This window comes from Lithobates pipiens, unplaced genomic scaffold, assembly GCF_037356315.1.
Source record: "Lithobates pipiens isolate NorthernLeopardFrog02 unplaced genomic scaffold, aLitPip1_a1.2 Scaffold_28, whole genome shotgun sequence".
Classification (NCBI taxonomy): Eukaryota; Metazoa; Chordata; class Amphibia; order Anura; family Ranidae; genus Lithobates; species Lithobates pipiens.
The window spans coordinates 196077278-196091037 of record NW_027507789.1 but is presented as its reverse complement, the minus strand read 5'-3'; the positions used below and the strand labels follow the sequence as shown (position 1 = coordinate 196091037).

Here is a 13760-nt window from a genome sequence, read left to right as displayed (position 1 = left end):
AAGGAATGTTACAGATGTGCACCACTGTAAAGTCTGGGCCCCAGCTGGTTGAAGGTTGCAGCCAGGGTACCTCCCTCAAGATATATATAGAGTGCTATATACAGAATGAAATTTGAGATATTTATTTACCTTTACCATTGATTGAAGAGAAGCTCCTATGAGATTATTTAGCATTATTGATACTGTTCATTGCTGATACTGTTCCTTGTTAAGGTATCTTGGTTAGTAGTATAGTGATGTAAGCCCCATACACACAGGCATGTCAGGAGACAATTGCTGGTTAAAAAAAAACACAGCCGGCATTCTGCCAGTGTGTATGGCGGTCTGTCGGACGTGCATGCTGGAAAACCAGCAGCCGACCGACTCCTGATCAGCGCTCTCTGCCAATGGCAGCGAGCACTCAGCAGAGTGTTTTGGTGGAGGGGCCGTCCCCCTGTCAGAACACTATAGCTCAGCAGGGAAAATGGCTGGACTAACCTTGCATGGCTAATACAGTGTCTCCAACCATCTCCAAAACTGTTAGCGTGTACCCGGCTTTAGACTGAGTTGCTATAATCTAGCAGTTACTCAATTCAGTTTACTGTAAGCCATCTGCTCAATTAGAGTGCCTTGCAAAAGTATTCACCCTTGACTTTTTACCTATTTTGTTACATTACAGCCTTTAGTTCAATGTTTTTTTAATCTGAATTATATGTGATGGATCAGAACACAATAGTCTAAGTTGGTGAAGTAAAATTAGAAAAATATATACATAAAACTATTTTTCAGAAAACTGACAATTGGCATGTCCGTATGTATTCAACCCCTTTGTTATGAAGCCCATAATAAGCTCTGGTGCAACCAATTACCTTCAGAAGTCACATAATTAGTGAAATGATGTCTACCTGTGTGCAATCTAAGCGCCACATGATCTGTCATTACATATACACAGGCCCCAGAGGCTGCAACACCTAAGCAAGAGGCACCACTAACCAAACACTGACATGAAGACCAAGGAACTCTCCAAACAAGTAAGGGACAATGTTGTTAAGAAGTGTAAGTCAAGGTTAGGTTATAAAATAATATCCAAATCTTTAATGATCCCTAGGAGCACCATAAAATCTATTATAACCAAATGGAAAGAACTTGCCACAACAGTAAACCTGCCAAGCACACCAAAACTTACGGACTGGGCAAGGAGGGCATTAATCAGAGAGGCAGCACAGAGACCTAAGGTAACCCTGGCAGAGCTGCAGAGTTCCACAACAGAGACTGGAGTATCTGTACATAGGACGACAATAAGCCGTACGCTCCATAAAGTTGGCCTTTATAGCAGAGTGGCCAGAAGAAAGCTATTACTTTCAGCAAAAAACAAAATGCACATTTTGAGTTTGCGAAAAGGCATGTGGGAGACTCCCAAAATGTATGGAGGAAGGTGCTCTGGTCTGATGAGACTAAAATTGAATTTTTTGGCCATCAAAGAAAACGCTATGTCTGGTGCAAACCCAACACATCACATCACCCAAAGAACACCATCTCCACAGTGAAACATGGTGGTGGCAGCATCATGCTGTGGGGATGTTTTACAGCAGCCGGTACTGGGAACCTGGTCAGAGTTGAGGGAAAGATGGATGGTGCTAAATACAGGGAAATTCTTGAGCAAAACCTGTACCATGCTGTGTGATTTGAGGCTAGGAAGGAGGTTCACCTTCCAGCAGGACAATGACCCCAAACACACTGCTAAAGCAACACTTGAGTGGTTTAAGGGGAAATATGTAAATGTGTTGGAATGGCCAAGTCAAAGTTCAGACCTCAATCCAATAGAAAATCTGTGGTCAGACTTAAAGATTGCTGTTCACAATGCAAACTATCCAACTTGAAGAAGCTAGAGCAGTTTTGCAAGCAGTAATGGGCAAAAATCCCAATGGTAAGATGTGGCAAGCTCATAGAGAATTATCCAAAGCAACTTGGAGCTGTGATAGCCACAAAAGGTGGCTCTACAAAGTATTGACTTTAGGGGTTGAATAGTTATGCACATTGACTTTTTCTGTTATTTTGTCCTATTTGTAGTTTGCTTCACAATAAAAAAAAAATCTTCAAAGTTGTGGACATGTTCTGTAAATTAAATGATGCAAAGCCTCAAACAATCGATGTTAATTCCAGGTTGTGAGGCAACAAAAACACGAAAAATGCCAAGGGGGTGAATACTATTGCAAGGCACTGTATATTTCCATTACATTTACATTGTAATATTACATATTACATTGTAGTTTACTTTTGTCCTGTGACAATATACTTGCTTTACTTAAAATTAAGTAGATTGGTGCTTATTTCCTGATACCCTAACATAGTTGCGTGTAGAATACTGATACTTGTGCTCACATACAGTAAATGTTTGCAGCATCCTATTATTTAAATAGGTGTGTCGGAGGGAATGAAGCTGTTCACAGCGTCATGGCAAAGAATAGAGAACCTATTATACCAAGCAGCTCCAATATGTTCTCTATTCTTTGCCAGCGTCGTCCTATCCGTTTTTAAAAGAAATATGAACAAAGCATATCCTCTATAGTGTGTACTCGCCTCAATCCAGAGCACTAAATGCAAATTTCGTCAGTTGCTTCATTCCTCTGCTATCAGCATGAGTCACTTTTGAAAAGTTTTCGTGACACCAAGAGAAAAATGGTGACGGGGGAGTGACTTCTAGCTGATTGACAGCTTCGGCTCTGGTTCAGTGTGCTGTGTGGAGGGAGTTTGCCTTTCCTTCAATTAGCTGTCAGAGTTCTCCTCATTGAGGACTGGAGAGTATGACTTTAGGTCTCCAACCCCTCTACCCACTGGCCAGAACTTGCTCAATATGCAATTGAGCTACTGACCTGTCCTTCATCCAGCGTGTTTTCTGAATGCACATTCACTACTGCTGGAAGGTTTGTAATGGATCAAAGTGTGCGCCTGTCCACAGACTCCATTGATATGCTCACATTTATAAAAATTGATCAGTCCTGGATCAGCAGCTATCAAGCACCTGATGCTGATGTAATTGATTGAATTTGCTATGGATCTGGGATCCCTTGAAGACTATGCCTATGCTGCCTATACTATTCCTCCTCAATCTTGATGATGCTAACTTCCAACAATATTTTTGGTTTAGGGCACCACCACCCAAGGCCCAATTTTTCTACCCTGAAGGGCCTGGTATGGATTGATTTGGGGGGGGGGGCATTCACGCTATATTTTTGGGGTATTTATGGCGTGTATATATATATATATATATATATATATATATATATATATTCATACCAGACCCAAAGGGCCTAACAATGGACTGGGGGGACCCACACCCTTTTTTCAATTATTTTTATTCGTATTGCCGGGATCCGACAATTCATTACAGCCGCGAGCAGTTTTGAATTACCTTTTTCCCTTTAGAAATGTAATTTTGCTGTGGTACTGTTATAAACATGGGGAAGATGCGCTACTTTACTGAAAGACTAAGGAGACCCCCCCCCCCCCGACACAATGTTTAAAGGAATATTTAATTTTTATTGTTTCACTTTAAGTATTATTAAAATCACTGCTCCTGAAAAAACTGCCGTTTTAAATACTTTTTTTTGCATTGATACATGTCCCCTGGGGCAGAACCCGGGTCCCCAAACACTTTTCATAGTAATAACTTGCATATAAGCCTTTAACATTTTCGCGTTCGCATCCCATAGACTTTAACGGTGTTCACACAAATTTTTTGCCTGTTCGCATGTCGTGCTGCAAACCAAACCGGGGGGTGTTCGGCTCAACCCTACTAATGAGTATTTGTATATGCAAAATATTAAACAGATATGAAATATTATACCTATATACAGCATCTCAGAAAAGTGAGTACACCCCTCACATTTTAGTAAATATTTTATTATATCTTTTCATGTGACAACACTGAAGAAATTATACTTTGCTACAATGTAAAGTAATGAGTATACAGCTTGTATAACAGTGCAAATTTGCTGTCCCCTCAAAACAACTCAACACACAGCCATACATGTCTAAACCTCTGGCAACAAAAGTGAGTACACCCCTAAGTGAAAATGTCCAAATTGGGCCCAAAGTGTCAATATTTTGTGTGACCACCATTATTTTCCAGTTCACCAGAGCTTCACAGGTTATCACTGGAGTCCTCTTCTACTCCTCCATGATAACATCACGGAGCTGGTGGATGTTAGAGACCTTGCGCTCCTCCACCTTCCGTTTGGAGGCTCCACAGATGCTTAGTAGGGTTTAGGTCTGGAGACATGCTTGGCCAGTCCATCACCTTTACCCTCAGCTTCTTTAGCAAGGCAGTAGTCATCTTAAAAGGTGTGTTTGGGGTCATTATGTTGGAATACTGCCCTGCTGCCCAGTCTCCAAAGGGAAGGGATCATGCTTCAGTATGTCACAGTACATGTGGGCATTCATGGTTCCCTCAATGAACTGTAGCTTCCCAGTGCTGACAACACTCATGTAGCCCCAGACCATGACACTCCCATCATCTTGCCTGACTGTAGGCAGGACACACTTGTCTTTGCACTCCTCACCTGGTTGCCGCCACACACGCTTGACACCATCTGAACTGAATACATTTATCTTTGTTTTATTAGACCACAGGACATGGTTCCAGTAATCCATGTCCTTAGTCTGCTTGTTTTCAGCAAACTTTTTGCGGGCTTTCTTGTGCATCACCTTTAGAAGAGGCTTCCTTCTGGGACAACAGCCATGCAGACCAATTTGATGCAGTGTGCTGCACATGGTCTGAGCACTGACAGGGTGGCCCCCCACCCCTTCAACCTCTGCAGCAATGCTGGCAGCACTTATACGTCTATTTCCCAAAGACAACCTCTGGATATGAAGTTGAGCACATGCACTCAACTTCTTTGGTCGACCATGGCGAGGCCTGTTCTGAGTTGAACCTGTCCTGTTAATCTGCTGTATGGTCTTGACCACCATGCTGCAGCTCAGTTTCAGGGTCTTGGCAATCATTCTATAGCTTAGGCCATCTTTTTGTAGAACAACCATTCTTCTTTTCAGATCCTCAGAGAGTTGAATTTGTGAGATACTGTGTATATGTGTGTGTGTGTGTGTGTGTGTGTGTGTGTGTGTGTGTGTGTGTGTGTGTGTGTGTGTGTGTGTGTATATATATATATATATATATATATATATATATATATATATCTCAAACCATAGTAAGAGTGGATCATACTGTAACAAAAAAAACATTTATGGCTAAGCATTACATTAGTCAAACTAAATTTTCAAGCTGAACTACAGGCAGATATAGAAGATGCAAATGAATACAGCTTGATATTTGTTTTTGTGCAAGCAATATAAATTCCTAAATGTGGCTTGGTACCACTGTACAGTAGAGCTCAGACTAGGAGAGAAAAGAAGGAAGACAAAGTGAAATGAAAGAGAATCTAGCTCATCAGTCCTTTTCATTCACTGTCCAATCACAGCATGTGAGAGTGACAAGACTTGTAATGCCCCATACACATGGTCGGACATTCCGACCACAAAATCCGTCTGATTTTTTCCAACGGATTTTGGCCGAACCTTGTCTTGCATACATATGGTCGCCCAAAGTTGTCGGAAAATCTGATAGTTCAGAGCGAGGTGATCAGCTCTCAAACTTTTTCCATCGGAAATTCCGACAGAAAAAGTCCGATAGAGCCCACGCACGATCGGATTTTCCAACAACATAATGTTGTCGGAAAATCCGATCTGACTTTTTCCGTCGGAATTTCCGACCGAGTGTATGGGGCATAAGTGTTACTATTGCATCAGAAAAAATCACGTCCCCTGCAGTGTGGCATATCTGTGTCAATATCAGGACAGGATGGACAGAAATATAAATCAGTTGGCAGGCATACAAGCTCCCTTTTATGTATTTGCAATGTTTTATTCAGCTGCTTGTCTGGAGATCAGCTTTAGACTCCTCTGGAGTGATGATTAACTGCTTCCCAACCGGCGCACAACGATGTACGTCGGCAGAATGGCATGGACAGGCAAATTGGCCTACAGGTACGTCCATTTAAAATTGCTGCCATGCCATCGCGTGCGCGCCACCGACGGCACACACGAGTTCCGGTCAGGACCCCCGTGAGTCCGATCGCGGGTCCCGTGGACTCGATCGCCGCGGGGATACCTGCGATCGTCTCACGGGGAGATGCAGATGTAAACAGCATCTCCCCATTCTGCCTAGCAACAAGTGACACTGATCTCTGCTCCCTGTGATTGGAGAAGAGATCAGTGATCTGTAAATCGCTGCCACGTCCCCCACAGTTAGAAACACGCCCCTAGGAGACACACTGCCACCTCCTGGTTAACCCCTTCACTGCCAGTGTCATTTACACACGAATCAGTGCATTTGTATAGCACTGATTGCTGTATAAATGACAATGGTCCCAAAAATGTCCGATGTGTCCGCCATAATGTTGCAGTCACAATAAAAATCGCGGATCGCCATCATTACTAGTAAAAAAAAAATAATTATTAATACAAATGCCATAAAACTATCCCCTATTTTGTAAACGCTATAACTTTTGCGCCAACCAATGAATAATCGCTTATTGCGATTTTTTTTTACCAAAAATATGTAGAAGATTATGCATCGGCCTAAACTGAGGAAAAAAAATGTTTTTTTATATATTTTTTGGGGATATTTATTATAGCAAAAAGTAAAAAATAATGTGTTTTTTTCAAAATTGTTGCTCTTTTTTTGTTTATAGCGCAAAAAATAAAAACCGCAGACGTCATCAAATACCACCAAAAGAAAGCTCTATTTGTGGGAAAAAAAGGACGTCAATTTTGTTTGGGAGCCATGTCGCACGACCGCGCAATTGTCGTTAAAGCGCTGCAGTGCCGAATTCGCAAAAAGTGCTCTGGTCTTAAGCCAGCAAAATGGTACAGGGCTTAAGTGGTTAATGTACATGGTTTTCTATACAGTGCTTCAGAATTTGTCAGTGCTGTATAAATTATTCAAATAAATAAGCCAGTACCTGACTTAAGACTTGAAGTAGGACAGGTCTTCTTCTTCCGCTGGTTTTGGCACAAGCCCTTTTGTGTCGTGCGGTGCGAAACTTTGCTATGGGGATGTTCTCGGCAGCTGTCTTTATTCCTGCATTACATAAACAGCAAACAGACATTACACACTGAGCAGAGATCTCTACCACCTGGGGTCATCTTTTACAATCCATCACTGTGATCATGAATTACATTTTAAAGACAGCAATGAGCAATCCAAATAAATCACAATCTGCTGGGGAAGACAATCGGGAACCAGTTTGTACAAACTCATTTGGGAGCTTTATGCTTCACCTTCAGATAATTTCCTGTCTCAGATATTACATGATACACAGGAAGCACAAACATCCGTGAGTGATATAACTGCACTGATCTCACTGCAACAGACAGGCATGATGAGTACCCACAGGCCATGCTGTCTTGGCTTAAGTAAGGACTTTGGCAGGGATGTCCCCCCCTCCCCCATTTTCTTTTCACCAAAACATTTGTATAATTGTTTCCATCACAAATCCAAATGTGAATTTGGCAGTGTTCTGGGCACATGTAATCTTCCATGTAATTGTAGCACTCTCCTATGTAGGTGCTAGAAGATAGTATAGTTTTGGGGTCTTTCTGCTTACCAGGAAGGCTATCAGGCAAACTTAGATACTCTCTGCCTAGCAGGGAGCATCCATTTATGGGGTCTGCTCATGGTGTTCAGGTGCTACCCATGTTGTCTGAATGTTTCACACTGGCATAGCTCCCAACTTTGCCTGATTACGAGGGATTGTCCCTGATGTGGAGCAATGTCCCTCTGTCCCACATTCTTCCTCATTTGTCCCTCATTTTGGTCTGATCTATATAGATGTATATTAAAAAGTGTTTTCAGCACTAAACCTTTCATTTGATTTCTAAATTGCTACATTTGTAAATTCCAAAAGCCAATATAAAGGAATATTACTGGTAAAAAAAAGCACTTCTGGGTTTAACCAATCTTGTTATTTTGTACAATTCTCCTTTAAGGGGGCATGGCAAGGGGTGTGTCCTATGCCTGCATGCTTTTGCTGATAGGTGTCCCTCATTCCCATCTCAAAATATTGGGAGGTATGCACTGGTCCAACAGGGGGGCATACAGTTGGGAGGTATGCACTGGTCGTACAGTGGGAGCAAACCTGACAAATGAGAGCACAGGCATAGTTACAGCACTGGCCATTGGTAGAGGAAAGTGCCTCAGTGCATGCTGGGTGACAGTATATATGCCAAGGGTACATGTGCTCAGGGTCTTCGGCTGGAGAGTGGGGTCCCGGAGGGAGGGGCCACTGCCCCTCCTCTGTAAAAGCTGCCATGCAACATCAGATGGTGGACCTAAGGGCCTGAATCTGAGTGAAGCTGAACCCAGAGGTCCTGCAGAGCTGACTGAAAGGGAGACACACCAGTAAGGATCTGTATCTGCCTACAGTGAGTATAAATCTGTGTCATAGGTCCTGTATAGTGTGGGCCATCCCTTCAGCTAGTAGAGTCAGTGGATGGGTGTCAGCTAAAGGGGATGATAGTGAGTGTCCTTAAGATAAAGTAGTTGCATTGAATTTGTTACTGGAGCAAGCAAAGGACTTATTTCTTCCATACAACTGGTAGTATGGTATAACAGAAAATCTGTTACCACATCTAACCTGTGAGGCCGAGTGAGAGTTGTCCTCAATTGTAATTAGTTAGTTGGAATATCCCACTATTCCCTTCTCCCATCCAAGGTCCAACAATAAATATAAAAAAAAAACCTGGATTGATTATTGGAAACTAATGTGTGAGAGAGCGTGTGTGTATGGGGGGAGAAGATGTTGTGAAGGTATGTTTACCATAATTAAACCTGTCTGCACTGTGCTGGCAGATCTTCATCAGTTGTAAACTAGATGTGTACACAGTCTGTCCTAACAAAACACAGTTTGTTAACGCGCCATAAAAATATCCCTTCATCTGTCCCTTAATTGTACATCGCAAACAGTTCTAATGAACATAAGCTGCTTGTGGGCGGGGTCAACTGTGTCCCTGCACATGGCGGTACCCTACATACGAAGCATGCTCATCAATGCCCAGGACCAGGCAGAAACTGTGGTTATGTGAAGAATAGAACATTAAAGCAGTTCACCGACTTAGAGGAGATCTAAGCCGGGCAGATGAGCCTTACTGTCTCTAAAGACATGCTGGTAGGTTAATTAGACCTTGTCTAAAAAAAATTGGCCTTAATATGTGTGTATGTGTATGTCAATGTTGTATGTGTTTGTAAGTGTGTCAGGACCTTACGGGGTAAAGGACCATGCAAAGCTGCAGATAAAGTCTGGTGGCAAGAATGTGCCCTGTGGCGATTCAGTTCGCATAGGTAGCACTATAAAAGTCACTCATTCATTCATTCAGTAATAAAGTGTAGATATCCACTGAAAAGTGACTTGTCTCATGCCACTTGTGTTGCTTTTGATATAAAATATTTATTTATATTTTAAAGATTTATATTATAAGACTGGAACAGCATTCAGACAGAACTTCTCAAACAAATTCTGTTGGATACAATGGGAACATAGATACCATTGTTGTATTCAATTGACAGCTTGAATAAGCTATTGTCTCTATAGCTACAGTAAACAGGTAAGAGAGGGTCTCTCAAACTGAAAGAATTACTGTTCTGAGCTATATAAAGGTTTCCAGGCATAAGCTGGAAGGATTCGATCATGCCTTAAGACCAAAATATGGACAATCTGTAATCAGCCAAGAAGAAGTAGTCAGCCTAGTTGTCACAGAGATCACAAACACACAGTAACTGGAGTTAAGTAACTTTTAAGCATATTTCTACTGTTACAGACCATAGTTTCTGCTTATTTGCTAGGCATTCTGCTATAGATATCTGTCAGTCTTGATTTGTATTCCTAATATTGTAATAGTATCAGAGAAGTACTTACCAAGGCCGAGATGCCGAGAGCACACCCTTGCGACTAAGCGCAGTTCGCCCCTTGGAGGTGATACAGCAAATGGCACAAAGAGGCACAGGCAACCCTGGTGGCAGGGGAAGCCTTGCGTGAAGGTCTGGTAGAGATGGACACCTTGTGTAGCAACTGGCTGGTAGCTGTAGAGCCCGGCTGGGTGTCAAACACTGACAGTCCTAGATACAGGCACAGGCTCAGGTAAGGTGTCTTAGGGAGAAACAAGCAAGTCCGGGTCACAGGCCGTGGGTCAGGGCAGGAGACAAGAGGCAAGTCCGGGTCACAGGCAGAGGGTTAAACACTGGAGAGAAGCGGAGTCCGTATAACAAAGCCGAGGGTCAAGTCTAGGCGATAAGCAGCAGCGTCAAAGAACAATCCATTTCACAACGGGTAATCAGATGCACAAACAGGTTTTCAGGTAACAAGAGATGAAGACAAACCAGCAGTTGATGTGTGAGCCAGAGCAGCTTTTATAGGCCTCCAGGGGGAGGCTAAACGTGCGCCAATGTGCACAGACGTGGGTCAGGGCAGGAGACAAGAGGCAAGTCCAGGTCACAGGCAGAGGGTCAAACACTGGAGAGAAGTGGAGTCCATATAACAAAGCCGAGGGTCAAGTCCAGGAGATAAGCAGCAGCATCAAAGAACAATCAGATGCACAAACAGGTTTTCAGGTAACAGGAGCTGAACACAAACCAGCAATTGATGTGTGCACTAGAGCAGCTTTTATAGGCCGCCAGGGGGATGCTAAACGTGCGCCAGTGCACATGTGCGTGTACCTGAGTGCCGGACCGTGAATGCGCATGCGCTGGAGCGTTGTTCCACCACGCATGCGCGCAGGGACACGGCTGAGGCGCCTGGATGGCCTGAACCCCTGACAAATAGTTTTGTATGTACAGCATTTTTGTTCAGTAAAAGCACATTTACACACTGCACAGGTCTCAATTTCCATGCTTATACCACAAATTAACTTTGCTAGATAGAGGCAAGCTAAACAATTGGGGGCTCGTGCCAGGATTGTGCAAAAGTTCAACTGAGGCAGACCTGCTTTTTTGCGGTGCGTTGTGTAGCTTGTGCTAGGTAAAAATGCTGTGTAAGCTGTTTAGGAAAAGCAAGGCTGCAGATGGTTCTGGTGCCCAGAGGGGAGTATGCAGCTTACCTATTTGGGCCAGAGACAATGAGTGGGAGCATCTTGCTAAAGAATTTGTAAAGTTTGCTTCTCCCTTGAATATGACTTGGGGTGATAAAATCTCAGATCATTTTGTAGATTTTAGCCTTAAGGGCTTGGATTTAAGTAAAAAAGAGAAGCGGACAGTGTCCACAGTGGGCTGGTTCTTTCTTAATGCTATCTATACTGAATCACAGAGAAGGGAGAAGGCAGAGGCAGAAGTTAAGCTATTAAAAGACCAGCTAGCAGTTACTTCAGAGTTTGTTCGTTCAACTGTTGGTCGGGCTGATGATTTGCAAGAGTGGTGTGCAGCCCTCATGACCAAATCAATTAATGCCTTAAGGAAAAGGAAGGGGCGTAAACCTGTTAGTAAATCCAGGGTAGGTGCCATTATCACATTCAAAAACTGGGATTGTGAGGATGTGCTCTCCTCAAATGATAGTGAGGATAAGGAGCTAGAGTTTGATGTTTCTAATGATGATTATCCAATGGGAAAGAAAAAGTGTGCCAGACCCCCCATTACTAAGCATAGGAAAAGGCAACATGATAGAGAGGATATGGCAGATGGGGAGGTGCATTATCACAACCTCAGAGATGTGGAATTTGAAGAAGTATGGGAGTTTACACAAACACGAGCTGGCAAAACAATATAAACAAAGGTCTGGGGTGCCCCTATTGAGTTGGCTCCTATGCTTCTGGGATGAAGGGGTGGACAGTTTTGTTTTGTCAGGTAAGGAAGCAGTTGGCTATGGGAGTGTTAACCCATGATCAACAACTGTGTCAGGCAATGCAAAAAGCCAGAGAATTTAGTGTGAATTTTTACTGTTAGACCTTGTGAGAGATGGAACAGTCCAAGTATGTGCTAGTCCTACCGACCTGAAAAATACCTCCTGGAGATCAATAGGAGAGGGTATTTCCAGGTTACATGAGATGGGTTGTATAACCAGATGATTAAATATGTTTCCAGAATGGATGGGTCCAGATATGGAACCCTTTACATCTGCTCTGCACTCTAAGCTGATGAAGTCTGCGCCATTTAATCTCAGGGCTTCTTTATTGTCCTTGCTGGGAGGCCTGGGATTAAACAGCAAGATTTATGAAGCCACTACCCTCTTTAGCCAGTTGGGGGAGCTAGAGGAGTCTAAAACAAAACCTGTCAGAGCAGTAGATAAGGTCAAGGCCAGACAGGAAGAATACAAGCAGAAAATAACAGAGAAGAAAGGGAATGGGTAGAGAAGACAGGAGGTGAAGAGAAAGCCAGGTTAGTTATCCCTAGGAAACAAATGCAGGAGTACCTAAAGATGAGATAGATGGGATTTCTATGGCAGAAATGCTGAAGAGGTGGAAACATTTAATGGGGAAAATTATCAGGGTTAGAAACACTACTCCTAGTGAAGATAACATCAGCCTAGACTTAGAGAAAACAGAACAGATCCCTCCTGTTAGCCCCACACCAATTCCCAAAACTGAACATGAACCCAAACCCAAATCCTATCCTGGGGAGGAGTTAGAGAGGTTCAAAAAGGGGAATGGGCGGTTCCTTGTCCTTTATGAAGGGAAGGTGGGTCTCCTATAATAGCAGTGAGGGCAGTGACAGTATGAGACCGACACCCATATGCACCTGTCACTGTATTGTAGAGGAAGTCATCTTCTCCTACACATCTGATGGCTTTAGTGGATACTAGAGCTGAAGTTACACTTTCGCAAGGAAATCCTTCCCATCACAAAGGAGAATTGGTTTGGGGGGGCAAACCACACCAGCAGTTAGGTCACGGCTAGAATTGGCTATTGGCAAGGGACCAGGATTTTGGACAAATGTTTTGATATCAGAGTTACCCAAAAATATTCTTGGGATGGATGTACTTCAAGGTCAGTCTATTCAGAATGAACAGGGTACATTCACATTCAGCTATCATGATAAAGCGTATCTGGTTAGGGAGGTGAAGGCTGTGGTTAGAGGTCATGCAAAATGGACCCCGGTTGACATTCCTCCACCAGACAAGCTAGTCTGTCTCAAGCAGTACAGACTTCCTGGTGGCCACAAAGAAATTGGGGAGACTATTCAAGAACTGTTGAGAATAGGGTTCCTTAGACCTGCTGTAAGTCCTTTCTCGTCTCCGGTGTTCCCAGTAAAGAAACCTGATGGGACATATAGAATGACTGTGGATTGAGTATGTGTACACTACACTGGAAAAATCGAGACTGAATGGTGGGGGGGGGGGGGGGGGTTGCACTTTATCGCAATATCTCTGATCTGAGTTTCAACAATTATTAGCCCTTGTACACACAGTCAGACATTCCGACAACAAAATCTGTCGGATTTTGTCTGACGGATTTTGTCCGAAACTGGTGTTGCATACACACAGTCGGACAAAGTTGTCGGAAAATCTGATTGTTCGTAACGTGATGACGTAATTTAGTTACGACGGGAATACGTTCAGGCTAGTAGCCAATAGCTTTGGTCTAGGAATTTGATCTGAGCATGCGTGGCACTTTGTCCGTTCGGAATTCTCTACAAACGATCGGACAAAGTCCGATCGGATCATGTTGTCGGAAAATTTTATAGCCCAGCTCTAAAACTTTGTCGGTCGGATATTCCGACGGAAACAGTCTGATGGAGCCCA

At 43.2% G+C, this 13760-nt stretch overlaps 1 protein-coding gene across 1 annotated transcript in view; it reads right to left on the bottom strand.

The window, feature by feature from the left end:
- ZNF831 (zinc finger protein 831) overlaps nt 1-13760 on the bottom strand; it is a 329907-nt gene that overhangs the window by 162586 nt on the left and 153561 nt on the right. The window contains exon 5 of the mRNA XM_077458434.1: nt 6999-7117. Within this exon, the coding sequence (XP_077314560.1) occupies nt 6999-7117 (119 nt within the window). The remainder of the gene's footprint in view (nt 1-6998; nt 7118-13760) is intronic.